Genomic DNA, 16309 nt, shown 5'->3' on the forward strand with positions numbered 1-16309 from the left:
GCAACACAAATTGTTTACAACTTTCCATTATCAAGTGTTTGTTCTAGCCCCCGATGACATCTCTGTAACTTGAGTTGCTTGGCAAAGGAAGGTCCCCCACTCACCAGCATATTGGTGATCAGCTCCCAACACAAAAAAAGATACCATAGAAAAGATACTTTGTCATCATTAAGACATGTGTGGCATACTTATGTAGGGGCCACTATACCCGAAACCACTGCTTCCTACCAGACACAAGCAACATCAGGGACTGGATATGTCCCATGAACCGCCATGATCATTCTTGCATCAAAACTTGCTTGAGAATCTCAGCCTTGCAAAAACATTTTGTTTCAATTTATACAAACATCATAAAGTAACTTAAAGCAAAGAGGAGGTAAAAGTCAGCACACCTTAATAAAGGCAGTTTTGAACAACACCAGATTCAACATACTGGTTGACTACTGCCAAAATATGCACCATGTTCCAGGGCAAACATTAAATATTTATATTCATAAAGCATATACTACAGTCAAATCTAGTAAAAAATAGATAAAGGAATGTGGAAAGTACATTTTGTAGAAAGTATCCTTTCAACAAAATTATACTGCAGCTCTATTAAAATTAAACAGAATTCTGATACAAAATATTTACTGTATCCTACCTATGTTCCAACGCCTGTGTTTTGCGTCATCAAACTGCTGTCTTAAGACTAGAAAATCTATAACATCTGGCATATCATGATACCTAGACAGAAGACAAGTATTAATTATTTCAGCATCAAATAAGTTTGAGAACACATCAATTCCAATTAAAGATTTAGAACTGGTAGAATAATTTCTTTCCCCCCACTAACTTATTAACTGAAGGCAGAATGAGATGGTTGGTGGCAGTCCTGTTATCTATGTTAACATTGCTTCCCAAAAAGTGGTGGGGAAGGGTGCAATTTGGAAGGGAGAAAAACAGGTTACTTATCTGTAACTATTGATCTTTAAGTGATCTGTAGGCATTCATGATCCTGGGTTCGGCACCTGCGCAAGACCTTGCGGGGTAGAATAAAGCTCCTTGTGGTGCTCTAAGTGTGTTGCATGCCCAGCATGACCCTTTATTTGGTGATTAGAGCACCGATCTCCTCTGTTCCTGGATGACCGCCATGTGAGACGACCATCCCACAACTCAACGTGACAACAAGCAATATAACAGGTAAGTAATATACACAACTTATGGCAGTGGGGTGGTCGGCAGGGTCTCATGAATGCCTATAGATTATTTAAAGGTCAATAATTACAAGTCAGCAACCTGTTTATCTTTAACATGATCCATATGGCATTCATGATCCTGGGTGATTAGCAAGCTTACCCGGGACTGAGGGAGCAGTAAGTTACTGCAAGACTCTCTTCAAGACACTCCTTCTGAAACTAGCTGCAGCAGCCAATCCAAGGTCCAATGCCCCTGGTGGCGCAGTGGTAAAACTGCCGCCCTGTAACCAGAAGGTTACAAGTTTGATCCTGACCAGGGGCTCAAGGTTGACTCAGCCTTCCATCCTTCTGAGGTCGGTAAAATGAGTACCCAGAATGTTGGGGGCAATATGCTAAAATAATTGTAAACCGCTTAGAGAGCTCCGGCTATAGAGCGGTATATAAATGTAAGTGCTATTGCTATAATGCTTTACAAAGGGTATGTTGGACAACCAAGTAGCAGCCTGGCAAATATCCTGCATCCTGATGCCAGAAAACTGTGTAGCAGAAGTCACACAAGCCCTTGTAGAGTGAGCCCTCACAGTACGGGGGGGGGAAGGGGGGCTCAACCCTCTGCATTTTATAAGCCATCAGGATAAGTTCCACCAACCAGTGGGACAAATGGTGTCCAGAGACAGACTTCTCCAGTCTATTGCCCTTGTATGCAACAAATAGAGATTTTGTCCTATTCAGGTAAAAAAGCAACATGTTCTGGACATGCAAGGCATGTAACGCATAGTCGAAAGGAGAGCTGGGATTCTGAAAAAAGATAGGTAGCACCACCTCATTATTCAGGTGGAAATTGAATACAATCCGGGAGCGGGGCGGATTAGAGTTCGTAAGCATCACAACCCTGTTAGGAAAGAACCGAGTGTAAAGGGCATCAGCCCTTAAAACTACCAACTCAATGGCCCCCTTAGCTATTATTATTGCAATAAGAACAACAGTTTTGAGAAGCACTAGCTTTAAAGGCACTGTGGCCATAGGCTCAAATGGCTCAGCTGTCAAGGTGGAAAGTATCAGAAACAAGCTCCACTGTGCCATAAGCTGGCAGACTGGAGAATAGAATGTATTCAAGCCTCTCAGGAAACACAGTTAGGATTCAAAAATGTAGTTTTGCCATCCCAGCCAACATGTTCAGAAAAAATAGCCGCCAAATGAATCCTTATGGACACATTAGCAGCCCCAATTACTTTAGAGAACTCAAATACAGGAGGACCTGCCAACAGTAGCATCCCATGGATTAAAGCCCCTAGAGGAAACATAGGCTACAAATTGCTTCCACTTGCAGGCACTTGCACTGTTTTGAATGTTTTAACTGTTATTGTTTTATGGCGTTTTACAACCTGTTTTTAACTGCTAATTGATTTTAGTTGTTTTGTTTTAATGTAAACCGCCCTGAGCCATTTTGGAAGGGTGATATAGAAATCGAATGAATGAATGAATGAATGAAACCATCTTGTGGAGATTTTATGTACATAAAATCAAAGCAAAGAAGTATTTTCCTCAAAACCTTATCCTCCATGCTGTAGGTTTTAGTGTTTGGCGATTTGGGTGCAGCACCAGGCCCTTGTGAAAGTAAGTCTGGTTTCATAAGTAGCCGCAGAGTCCTGCAAGACAGGTAGAGCAAAGTCTCAAATCTCTGTTGACATGGCCACCTGGGCACCTCCACAATGCCACAAACACCTTCCTGCAGAAACTTTGCAAGAACTGTGTTCATTAGAGGCAGTGGAGGAAAGATGTCAATCAGAGCACCCTTCCATGACCTCTGGAAGGCATCACCCCCAGAATGTTGCCTCACGCCTGCCCGAGAACAATAGGACATAACTTTTTGATTGCCCTGTGGTGCAGACAGGCCAATGGAAGGAGTTGCTCAAAGCTGAAAGACCTGTGCAATGTACTCCTGGCAAATTGCCCACTCGTGGGCTTGTACACCTAGTGATACAGAACTGAGACTGTCCGCAAGAATATTGTCCTTGCCGCTGATGTAGCCACAGGATATGTGGATATGTTCTTATCGGCTACTAGCTGGAGGGCTATAGACCATCTCCAGCCTCAAAAGGCAAGATGCCTCTGAGTACCAGTTGCAGGGGAGTAACAGCAGGAGAGAGGGCATGCCCTCAACTCCTGCCTATGGCTTCCAGCATCATCTGGTGGGCCACTGTGTGAAACAGGATGCTGGACTAGATGGGCCTTGGGCCTGATCCAGCAGGGCTATTCTTAGTATGTACTTGATGCTGAATACACCAGTCCCACATCTGAATGCTTGAAGTGCATAAGCAGGAAACTGTCCTGCCCTGCCGGTTTACGTGATGGCAGTGGTGCTGCTATCCAACTCCACCCACACCACTTTCCTGGCTATTTGAAGGATTTCATAGCGAAGTAAACTGTCATCAGCTCAAGCAAGTTTATGTGTAGTCCACTTTGTTGCACATTCCAGACACCTTGAGCTTTGTGTCCTCAATGATGTGCACCCCATCCATAAAGAGATGCATCTGTAAATACTATTGCATGTGAAGGTATTTTGAAAGGCACACCTACAAACAAATTCAACTCCCTTGTCCACCAAGGCAATGAGTGAAGCACATGTACAGGTGAAACTTGGAAAATTAGAATATCGTGCAAAAGTCCATTAATTTCAGTAATGCAAATTAAAAGGTGAAACTGATATATGAGACAGACGCATTACATGCAAAGCGAGATAAGTCAAGCCTTAATTTGTTATAATTGTGATGATCATGGCGTACAGCTCATGAAAACCCCAAATCCACAATCCCAGAAAATTAGAATATTACATGGAACCAAGAAGACAAGGATTGTAGAATAGAACAATATCGGACCTCTGAAAAGTATAAGCATGCATATGTATTCAGTACTTGGTTTGGGCCCCTTTTGCAGCAATTACTGCCTCAATGCGGCGTGGCATGGATGCTATCAGCCTGTGGCACTGATGAGGTATTATGGAAGACCAGGTTGCTTCATTAGCGGCCTTCAGCTCTTCTGCATTGTTTGGTCTCATGTCTCTCATCCTTCTCTTGGCAATGCCCCATAGATTCTCTATGGGGTCAGGTCAGGCGAGTTTGCTGGCCAATCAAGCACAGTACACTGTATACTTTTCAGAGGTCTGATATTGTTCTATTCTACAATCCTTGTCTTCTTGGTTCCATGTAATATTCTAATTTTCTGGGATTGTGGATTTGGGGTTTTCATGAGCTGTACGCCATGATCATCACAATTATAACAAATTAAGGCTTGACTTATCTCGCTTTGCATGTAATGCGTCTGTCTCATATATCAGTTTCACCTTTTAATTTACATTACTGAAATTAATGGACTTTTGCACGATATTCTAATTTTCCGAGTTTCACCTGTATAGTAATGTCCACAGACATGTGTTGGCTGTGCAAATATGACTGGAACACCAAGAGGAAACCACACTGGCAGTGGACTCATCTGCAAACGAGCATATGTTTCTGTCACTGTGCATGAGGCTGCCAAGCCCGCTGAACCTGATGATATGGTTTCTTCCAAAATGTGAGGACCAATTTGATAAATTTCCTTTATCAAATTTTGCCTTTGTTGGCAAGAATGCCCTTTTTGATTGAGTGTCCGGTATGTCCCTTATATACTGAAGTTGCTGAAATGGCACCAAGTGTGACTTCTTCCAATTCTCTTGGATCCCTAGATCCTCCAGAAGATGCAACACATACTGGATCTGAGAACTTAACTTGTTTGCAGTGCTCACTGCTATCTTGAAGAGCCAAGCTTTGAGATATGGGAAGATGGATATTCCCTCCATTCTGATGAGCGATGATAGAGGTCATGCACTTTGTGAATATCCTCAGAGTGGTGGACAGTCTGAATGGCAAGATGTCGTATTGATACACTGCCATTCCCACTGTGAAACACAGTTATTTCCTGTGGTTGGACTGAATGCCAAAGTGGAAGTATGAATTTTCATATCCAACGTTGCAAGCCATTGCTCCTAGTAAAGGAGAGGCAGGATGCTGTACAACATCATCATTCTGAACTTTAGCACATCGACAAACCTGTTCAGTACTTGCAAGTCCACAGTGGGCCTTATACCCCCGTCCTCTTTCAGTACTTGAAAATAATGGGAGTAGAACTCTTTCCTTTGAGCTATCCACTGCACAGGAGCAATTGCCAGAAGTTTCCCAGATGTTCCTTCACTTCCTTGACCAATACAGGAGTTGCAAGAGTATACTTTATCCCTTGAAAGGGTAGCTTGGTCTTGAACTCTATGGCATTGTCTGTGGTGACAATGCGTAGCACCTGATGTTCCTATCTGATCAGCAACATCAGATAGCATCTGATGTTATTTTTGTGCCATGCAGGTGCACAGCAGGCTAGTTTAATGGAGAAGGAAGGAAGAACAGGCAACGGTGGATTTTCCAAACCCTCAAAGTTGTTGTTCTGAAGCCTCCTGCGGTCTCACATGGGAACACTTTTGCTTCCCCTTTGATAGGAACCCCTTTCTGGGGTTGTGATGATATGGCTTCCTGAAGTCCTGGTGGTCTGAGGGCTTGTAACCTTGGTCTTGTCTCCCATATGGATGGTACTTATGGGAATAAGTTGACTGCAATGTATATGTTAGAAGTATAGAAGTACACTATTACATGATATAATTGTTAATGGAGCATATTATTAACCCTTTTATGGAAGAAATGAAATGGGAGTTTGCTGTGAGTTTGCTGTAACTAGTATCTAGTTCATACTGGAAGTATAATGATTTTTTTGTATCTTAATCTTTTTCTCTTGTCCTTTTCTTTGTTGTTTTGTTGCTATCTGGTTGAAATTTCTGTTTCGTTTTTCATCTTCTTGGCATTTATTGGTTTCAATGGGGCAATATAGCCTTAATATATTTATTATGCTGTTTGCAACTATCTTATTATTTTACTGGATGTATTACTTGTTTTCTCTGGAATCAATTTGTTAATTTATAAGTTGGTTATACTTTATTATTATTATTACTATTATGATTAATAGAATATGGTATCGTGTATAATTAGCTGGAATGTTCAGGGCTTGAGGGAACCCTCAAAAGTTTCTAAGGTATTAATCAAATTGGAAAAGATGGCCGCTAAAGTAGCTTTTCTTCAAGAAACTCATATACTGCCAAATGAAAAGTCTTTGTTACGGCAGTGTTGGGTGGGAAATGTATATATTGGTGCAAATTCTACAAAGGCTCGAGGTGTTGATATTTTGATTCATAAATCTTGTAAATTGATTATAGAACAGGAAATTACAGATGATGATGGTCATTTTATTATACTTACTGTTAATAATGTTGGCCAACATATGGCCTTGATGAACCTATATGGTCCGGTTACGGACTCTCCTGAAGCTGTACGTAATTGTTTTTACCTTGACTTTTGACAATTTAATTCTTGGTGGTGATATGAATCAAACTTTAGATCCTTTTCTTGATCGTAATACTCCTCCATCTAGTTTATATTCTCGTACTCATACCACACTTAAAGGGTACATATCAGATTTTAACTTAACAGATATATGGCACTTGTTTAATCCTTTGCAACGAGAGTATACTTTTTTTTCTTCTGTACATAGGACTTGTTCTAGATTAGATTATTTTTTGGTTTCTTGTTCTTTAGTTTCTAAAATTTAGCCAGATTGTGGAAGGTTGCCAAATTTTGTTACATTGTGGGTAGGATACGTTTGGAGGTTATGAATACTCCTTAGTTGGATATTTTACCATTGTTAATTACAATCTTATTCTTTTAATTTATTTATATTTGTTGTATTGATATTGTTATTTGTATTCTTTATGTTCTCCTTTCTGGTCAATGACTAATAAAATTGAACTGAACTGAACTAGTTTCTAAAATTCAGTATTGTAAAATTGATGCTATAGCAATTTCAGACCATGCACCTGTTGAAATGGCTATATGTTTTGATAATGGCTCTAAAGCTTCAGTTAGGTGGTATAGGGATACATCCTTGCTTAACAATTCACAGTTTAACAAACAGATGGAACAAGAGATGGAGGAATTTTTCTGCCTTAACGGGTTCAATTACATCCACGTTATTAATTTGGGATACTTTCAAAGTGTTTCTGTGAGGTGGACTTATAGCCTATTCTTCATTTAAAAAGAAACAGTGAAAAGCACAATTTGTATTTTTGGAAAAATCGGGTCAAAGAAAAACAGGTTGCTTACCTGCAACTGATGATCTGGTAGAGATCCGTCGATATCCATAAGAATGGGCTCTGCGCCTGCGCAGGAGTCACGCGGTAGCCATGCCTGAGCTTGTCGAAGCGCCGAAGCCACGCCCCTACGCTGAGCGTTCTATATAAGGCGTGCCTTTGGCGCGAAGTCCCTCAGTTCTTGGACGACCGCCGTGGAGGACGACCATCCAGATGACGAAGGTGAGTTCATCCAAGGTAAGTGCTCGAAAAAGGACGATGCAAAGGGCTGCACACCTAAATGCACATAAAGGCAGTCCTACTGCAGAGGGGAGGCCGGGAGGGTCTTATGGATATCGACGGATCTCTACCAGATCATCAGTTACAGGTAAGCAACCTGTTTATCTGGGTAGAGATCCGTCGATACCCATAAGAATGGGTGTCTAGCAAGCTCCAAAAAGGAGGAGGGGAGCAGTAGAAATCAAGGCAGCACCCTGTTTAAGACGCTCCTCCCGAAGGAAGCCTCTGCAGCAGAACGTACATCTATGGCATAGTGTTTGACAAACGGGGACTCAGAGGACCATGTAGCTGCTTTGCAGATGTCAGTGAAAGAAACCCCTGCCAGGTGTGCAGCTGAGGAAGCGTGGGACCTAATGGAATGGGCCCTTATAGCATCAGGAGGTGTTTTGTTCTGCAGTTTGTACGTGAACAATATCACCTGCACCAACCATCTTGACAATCGCTGTCTGGAGATTGGGGATCCTTTGGAAGAGCCCTGGTAGGACACGAAGAGATGGTTGGAATCTCTAAAGTCTTGTGTATGGGACATATAGAATAGTAGAGCCCGTCGCACATCCATAGTGTGTAATGATCTCTCTAAGGCAGTAGAAGGAAGCCTGAAAAAAGTAGGCAGAATGATATCTTGGTTGAGGTGGAAGGAAGACACCACTTTAGGCAAAAAAGAAGGATCCGGGCGCAAAAAAGAAGGATCCTTTAGGCAAAAAAGAAGGATCTGGCTGCCCTCTCTGCACAACACCCGGGCAGTGATGGAAAGACTTTATTCTCCCATCCTTTGAGTAAGGCTTTTCTAAAATGACTCTCGAATGTGTACCCACCAGTTAGGCCTCCGGTAGAACCCTGGAGCTTATCTTTGGTGCTCTCATCCCTCACTCAACCTCCTTTTGAACCCATGGCCACATGCTCATGGAAACTGGTCTCCTGGAAGACTGCCTTTTTGATAGCAATAACTACGGCTAGATGTGTCGGTGAGCTCACAGCACTCAGTGTAAGGCGAGTCTACCCTGAGTGCTGTGAGCTCACCGACACATCTAGCCGTAGTTATTGCTATCAAAAAGGCAGTCTTCCAGGAGACCAGTTTCCATGAGCATGTGGCCATGGGTTCAAAAGGAGGTTGAGTGAGGGATGAGAGCACCAAAGATAAGCTCCAGGGTTCTACCGGAGGCCTAACTGGTGGGTACACATTCGAGAGTCATTTTAGAAAAGCCTTACTCAAAGGATGGGAGAATAAAGTCTTTCCATCACTGCCCGGGTGTTGTGCAGAGAGGGCAGCCAGATGGACCCTAAGGGAGATATTCGCGAAACCTTGTGTTTTCAGTGCTGTTAGGTAACGCAAGACTTCCTGGACTGAAGCCTGCCTGGGTAGAAAACCCCTTGACCTTGCATATATCTTAAAACGGCACCACTTGCTCTGATAATTCTTACGTGTGGATGCCTTCCGTTGGTTAAGTAGAATACGCTTTAGGAGACTATCCGCCAGGCGGTCAGACGTAGAGTGAGTACGTCTGGGTGTAGGATCTGGCCCCTGTCCTGCGTCAGGAGATCTTGGCGTCGAGGCAGGTGGTGGTAACAATTCTTGGACAGTCTGCGTAGCTGTGGAAACCAAGCTTGCCTTGGCCACCACGGTGTTACCAGGATCCCGCTGGTCGGTTGTGACAGAAGGCGCGCCACCACTCTGGGTACCAGGGGGAGCGGGGGAAACATGTACGGGGTTTCCCTGGACCAGTCCAGTTGAAAAGCATCCCCCAGCAAGTGAGCATCGTGGCCCGCTCTCGAACAGTAACGGGAACATTTTGTATTCGTGGAGCAAGCAAAGAGATCTATGGAGAGTGACATCCACTGGTTGAAAAGCGGGGTCAGGACCTCTGAATGTAGCTCCCATTCGTGTTGGCGATCTTTCAAGAAGACTCGACTGAGGTCGTCCGCCAACACGTTTTCCAGGCCCTTGATGTGTACCGCTACAGGGGCAACATGGTGTTGAATGCACCAGTGCCATAGTTGGATGCTGAGGGCACACAGGCTCTGAGACACAGTCCCGCCTTGACGGTTGATGTAAGCTTGTGTGGTCGTGTTGTCGAGTTGGACTTGAACAATCTGGTTTTGTAATATCGGAAGAAAAGCCTTCAGAGCCAGAAAAACTGCTAGTAGCTCTAAGAAATTTATATGCAGAAGGGCTTGTTGAGGGGACCATCTGCCCTGGATCTTGTGGCCGTTGCAATGTGCACCCCAACCTTGTAGAGATGCATCTGTGGTCAACCAGATAGTGGGTGAGGGATTTTGAAAGGGGACCCCACTGAGTAGATTGTCTCTTCGAGTCCACCATGTCAGTGAACGAAGTACTTGTGGAGGCACCATCAAGTGTCTCTCCTGGCTGTCCCTGTATGGGCGAAAGACAGAGAGGAACCACAGTTGGAGCTTCCGCATTTTTAGGCGTGCATAGTGCATGACCGCATTGCATGATGCCATCAGCCCTAACAGGCGTTGGATGGCACGGGCTGGTTGGGTGGGTTGCTGCTGGAAAAGCTGCACCAAGTCCCGAATACACCTGAATCTGTCTTCTGGCAAGAACACTCTCTGTACTCTGGTATCCAGAATCGCCCCTATATAGGAGATCACTGGGACTGGTTGTAGATGTGACTTTTCCCAATTGATTTGAACACCTAGATCGTGGAGAACATCTATCACATAATGGACATGCAAAAGTAACTCTTCTTTGGTCTTTGCTACCATAAGCCAGTCGTCCAGGTATGGATAGATAGCGATCCCTTTGGTATGCAGGTGCGCAATCACCACAGCCATGCATTTTGTAAAAACTCTCGGTGCGGTAGACAGTCCGAAGGGCAATACATTGTATTGGTACACTTCCTGCCCGACGGTGAAACGTAGATACTTTCGATGACATGGTCGAATACTTATATGAAAATAAGCGTCCTTGAGGTCCAGCGTTGCAAACCACCATTCTCCTTGGAGGAGAGGTAGGATGTGCTGCAACGCCATCATGCGGAATTTGCGGACGCGAATGAATTTGTTCAGGAGATGGAGATCCATGATGGGCCGGATACCCCCATCCCGCTTGGGAATTTGGAAGTAACGGGAGTAGAAACCGTCTTGCCTGTTTGCCCACGACACCGGGGCTATAGCCCCCTTGTGAAGAAGATCCCTCACCTCTTCCTGCAGGAGGTCCGACAAAGGAGTGAGCCTTATCCCCGTAAACCGAGGAATGGTCTTGAATTCGAGTGCATAGCCGGAGCTCACAATTTTCAGGACCCATCTGTCTGATGTTATATGGTGCCATGCGGGGGCATGGCTGGCCAGCCTGATGGATGGCTGGGACAGAATGGTCGATGGTGAGGAACCTACCCCCGCTGGCTGGGAAGGGGAGAGAAGAGGAGGTGTCAGTGGGCGATCCCAGATCTCAAACACGCTTCTGGTTGTCTTGCACCTTGGAACGCTGGGGTTGTGTAGTCTTATGTCTCTGCTGGTAGGCCCGTTTTTGATACGGGGTATACGGTCTCCGGAAGTCCCGGCGATCTTGGCCTCGATAGGGAGGCCGGTATTTTCCATAATTGGGCCGGAATCTCGATGTCTGCCCAGAAGATGAAGGGGCAGTGGTGAAAGTCTTTGCCATGAATTTGGATTTTTTCAATTGTTCCATAGTGGCGTCCGTGGTGGTGCTAAAAAGGCCCGAGCCATCAAAAGGGAGACCTTCAATCTTCTCTTTCATGTCCATTTGTAGATGAGTGGATCGCAACCAAGCGTGTCTACGTAGAGTGATAGCTGCTGTCATGGCCCTGGATTCACTCTCCGCTAGGTGTTTAGCAATGCTTAACTGGCAACGAGTCAAATCCCCAGTGTTCTCTAAGGTCTGGTGGAACCTCGCACGAAACTCATGAACAGGTAAGGTTTCTAGGTCCTTTCCCAAGAGCTCCCAGAGGCCATGTGTGTATTTGGCCGTGCAGGCTGCATAGTTGGCCACCTTTATTGAGAGGCAAGAAGTCGAATATACTTTTCTGCATAGAAGGTCCAGTTTTCTGCCCTCTTTATCAGGAGGAACTGTATGGCATCTCCCTGTCTTGGAAGAAGCCGCGCAGTCAATAACTAGCGAATTGGGCGCCGGGTGTTTCAACAAATATTCATTGTCCTTATCCTGCACCCGGTAGAGGCTTTCAAGCTTTTTAGAAGTTGGCGTGGAGGTGTGGAGCACCTCCCAAGCACATTTAGCGGCTCTAGTTATTACTGGCAACATAGGAAGTGCCACAGGAGCAGTAGATTGAGATTGGAGCATAAAGTTGTAAACTGGATCGTCTATTGTTGCTAAATGAGAACGAATGTCCAGTCCCAGGGCATCAGCCATTACACGAATGTGTTTACGGTAAGCCTTCAGCTCATCATTTGGGGACACATATGTGGGGGGAGCCACATCCACAGGTGGGTCCACGATATTACTGTCCTCATCAGAATCCGACTCAAAATCGGACGACCCATAGTGTTCAGAAGGGGATCAAAGTGGTGGCTCATTCTCATTAGGTGGAGCAGTGGTTTGTGTCCCTTCAGTATTGACTGGAATTTGTTGGAGGGGATCCGTTTGAGTAGAGGCACATCTGGTACTTACGGAAGACATCTGCGAAGCATGGTGGGACAGTTCTGGGCAGTACGTCTGAGTAGATGTAGTCGTAAGAGAACGTAGTGGCAGACGTTGTGTCCTGTCATTATCAAAGGCATACGGTTCTCCAGGTGATGCTACACCCATGGGACCCTGGGGGTATACACAGGTGTGCCACGCTAGTGGGGAGCGTACTTGGCCCGCAGATTGATGTCTGGAAGACTGCGCTGCGGAGTCCAAAAGCACGGGTTGAGATGGCCCTGCATCTGTTGGCAAGAAGCCTTTGAAAGTCGAGGTGGTACGCCTACTCGATGTTGAGTCCAATAGCGAGAGCAGCGAGCGGGTTGCTGATGGAAGAGCATCCTCTGCATCGACGTCTATGATCTCGAAAGCAGGAGGTGGACAGCGTGGCATCACATGTGAAGTAAGGACCGGGGTGTTTAGCACCGTGGCGAGGAGACCCGTAGTCGGCGTTGATGGCGAAGCCGAGGCCAGCGGGGTCGGAGCCGGTGATAGAGCTCGAGCGCCCGGCATCGAGATCGACATCGAGGCTGGTAGATGAGGTTGCACAGCCTGAACCGCAGGCATCGACACAGATGCGGCTGTCGACATCGGTGGTGCTGTTGACATCGATGGAGCAGATAGTGAAGACGGATCCACCGATATCGGTGGGGCTGTGGTGGCTGATGGAGCCCCCAACAATGATGAAGATTGCAAAGATGATGGCTTCGATGAATGTGAAGACTGTTCCCCTGGTGGCGACGGAGTACGGGTAGCCAAACTGGGGGATCTGCGGCGTTTACGAGGCGGAGATCCATGTCGATTCGTGCTTCGACGGTCAGAAGGAGAGCGGGTACACTCCCGCGAACAAAGTTCAGGCCCCGACGGGGAAGACGACGAGGAACCACACGGTGTCGATACTGATTTTGCCAGTTTTGTCGCCGAAGCCGACGATGCAGACCCACGTGGGTGTACAGGAGATTCCCTCGACTTTGAATGTTTTCTCGGCTTCGAAGCAGACTTCGAAGAACCATCCTTCTCGGCATGAGAGGAAGACTTTTGGTGGTGGCTCGACGTTACCGGAGGTGCCGACCCAGATCTCGGGGGCAATTTTGAAGCCGATGCCGATGTCGAGGGACGAGGAGTGCCCGGAGTGGAAGGGCTTAAAACCTCGTCATAAATAGCCGCCCGGAGGCGCAGCGCTCGGTTTTTTCTCATTTGTTTCGAGAAGGAAAGGCAGATCTTGCAAGAGGAGACATTGTGCTCCTCACCGAGGCATAATAAGCAAAGGTCATGAAGGTCCTTGGAGGGGAGTTTCGCCCTGCAGCCTTCACACCATTTAAAGGATTTTTTCTCCTCCGCCATCTTTAGTCCGTAGTCAAGTCCGTGCTTAGGTCGAAGTCTGGGGATCGTCGTAAGCCAGTCCGCGTCAAGAGCCAGGAAATATCAAGTAGCCGGTCCGAGTCAAATCCAAACAAAGTCGCTTTCCAATCCGTAGTCAAACCTGAGAAATCAGTTAATTAAGGATGAACTTTTTTTGATAAGAAGAGAGGAACTTTCCGACAACTGAGGCGGCAGACCGAGGTCCAAACGCAAAGGCAGTCAGAAAAGGACTTCGCGCCAAAGGCACGCCTTATATAGAACGCTCAGCGTAGGGGCGTGGCTTCGGCACTTCGACAAGCTCAGGCATGGCTACCGCATGACTCCTGCGCAGGCGCAGAGCCCATTCTTATGGGTATCGACGGATCTCGACCCAGATCTATTAACTTCTTATGCAATGCACCCCTTTCCAGAGTTATACAGACGTTTACTCACAGCTAAATATGAACTAAATAAGATTTATTCCTTAGAAACTGAGTTTCTTTTGAATTGTATTAAGCAAAGATATTGGGAAAGGGGAGAAAAATCTGGAAAACTTTTGGCTTCGCAACAAACAGATGAAGCAACGTACTATTATCTCCTCTATTCGCAATGCTCAAAGTAACCTTTATACAGATTCTAAGTCATTCAATCATCAATTTTACTTGTTCTACTCTAAACTATATAGTGATGACATATTTAATTTGGTAACAGATATGGATGTAGACAATTTTTTACAACAATTACATCTTTTACAATTAACACAAGAGCAAAGGGTTTTATTAGCTACACCCCTCTCTTTGCAGGAAATTGCGAACACAATTAAATCTATGAAAGCATCCAGGTCACCTGGGACAGATGGTTTTCCAGCGGAATTCTATAAGAAATATATAAATTTTCCTGCTCCAATTTTATTGGAAGTCTATAATGAAGCTTTTTCGAATCAGCAGTTCTCTCCCTCATTCGATAAAGCTTATATATCAGTTCTTCTTAAACCTGGTAAAGTTTAGAGTTATGTTCGAGTTATAGACCTATATCTCTGCTAAATGTCGACGCTAAGATTTTATCAGCTACATTGGCACGTAGAATACAGATTATACTTCCAACTATAATACATCCGACTCAGACTGGTTTTATATCGGGATGACAAGGATCAGATAATATTAGATTATTGATTGATGTAATAGCTTTATCTTCAGAAAGACATCTTCCCGCTGCTATAATTTCTTTGGATGCTGAAAAGGCTTTTGATATCGTCAATATGAGATTTCTGAAGCAAGCTTTGATCAAATTTGGTTTTCCTTCTAGTTTTTTGACTTGGGTTAATCTTATTTATAAGGCTCCTTATTCACGGATTATTACTAATGGTATATTATCTCCTTTGATTAAATTGAAGCAGGGGACATGGCAAGGTTGTCCCCTTTCCCCTCTTTTCTTTAATATAGTATTAGAATCCATGGCTTGTGCAATTAGGGAATTAGATGAGACTAGCCGACCCTGCACAGAGCATCTGTGCGCTCTTTGGGGCCAGCGGTTACCTCTCTCCCACACACACACACCTTCTGCCTCAGTCTCCACTTCCAGGCCCAGCTGCCGCTCCCCCCCCTTTCTCCCCGCCCCCACTCCTGGGCCTTGCCTCTGCGGCTAGGCTGGGCCCGCCACTGCCTCTGGCCTCTGCGGCCAGGCCTGCCACTGCCGCAGCGACCAATCCTCCTGGGTGCGCCTCAGCCAATCAGGCCTGTCCACTGCTCAGCCAATCAGCTGGGGGCTGGGGGCGCACATTCCAAGGCACACTCATGAGAATTATAGATAGATAGATAGATAGATAGATAGATAGATAGATAGATAGATAAGGGGCATTATACTGGCTGGAATTGAACATAAATTGATTCTATATGCGGATGATATTTTATGTTTTGTGGATACACCAACGGATTCAATACTTGCTTTGGTGTCAATGGTACGTAAATTTGGCAAGTTGTCTGGTTATTCTATAAATTGGGAAAAATCAGAACTGATACCATTGGGTTCTGCAAGCCTCCCTGCTAACTGCAGATCATGGGGTTTAGGTGGCGCCCGGATTCTCTTGAGTATCTAGGTATGGTGATTCCAAATGATCTTTCTTATTTTGTAAATTTAAATTTATCTAAATTTTTGAGTCAGATGAAAAATGATTTAGGTCGATGGTCTGTGATACTCTTAAGTATTTGGGGAAAGATAAATGCGCTTAAGATGAATATAACACCAAAACTAATGTATATCTTAAGAGGCCTCCCAGTTTTTATACCTTTATTTTATTTTAAACAAGTTTACAAGATAATTAACAAGTTTATATGGGAAGGTCGTCCACCAAGATTTTCACTTTGGCAAGCTCCAATTGCCAGTGGAAGAGGGTGGTTTTAATTTTCCCCACTTTCAAGCTTATCACTGGGCTTTTATTCTATCTTCAACACTGAGATGGAAAGCTGAGCCCCAAATTCTGGATGGGTACGACTGGAGAGTTACTATTTAGCTCCACTATCTGCTTATCAGATATTGGGTTCATTATTTATTCGCTCTTCTGGTAAACTATCGGCAGTACAGGCAGCTAGACGTATATGGAGGAGTTTAGTCCTTAAGTATGGTTTTGATCCTTTTTAGCAAGCAAAGCTTACATTATGCATGAACCTG

The 16309-nt window shown here is 44.9% G+C and overlaps 1 protein-coding gene across 5 annotated transcripts in view; it reads right to left on the bottom strand.

Annotated features, from left to right (window-relative positions):
* PHIP (pleckstrin homology domain interacting protein) overlaps positions 1–16309 on the bottom strand; it is a 207055-nt gene that overhangs the window by 33694 nt on the left and 157052 nt on the right. For all 5 annotated transcript variants that reach the window (XM_053287002.1, XM_053286999.1, XM_053287000.1 and 2 more), the window contains one exon: positions 644–726. In XM_053287002.1, the coding sequence (XP_053142977.1) occupies positions 644–726 (83 nt within the window). The remainder of the gene's footprint in view (positions 1–643; positions 727–16309) is intronic.

Source organism: Hemicordylus capensis, chromosome 1 (assembly GCF_027244095.1).
Source record: "Hemicordylus capensis ecotype Gifberg chromosome 1, rHemCap1.1.pri, whole genome shotgun sequence".
NCBI lineage: Eukaryota > Metazoa > Chordata > Lepidosauria > Squamata > Cordylidae > Hemicordylus > Hemicordylus capensis.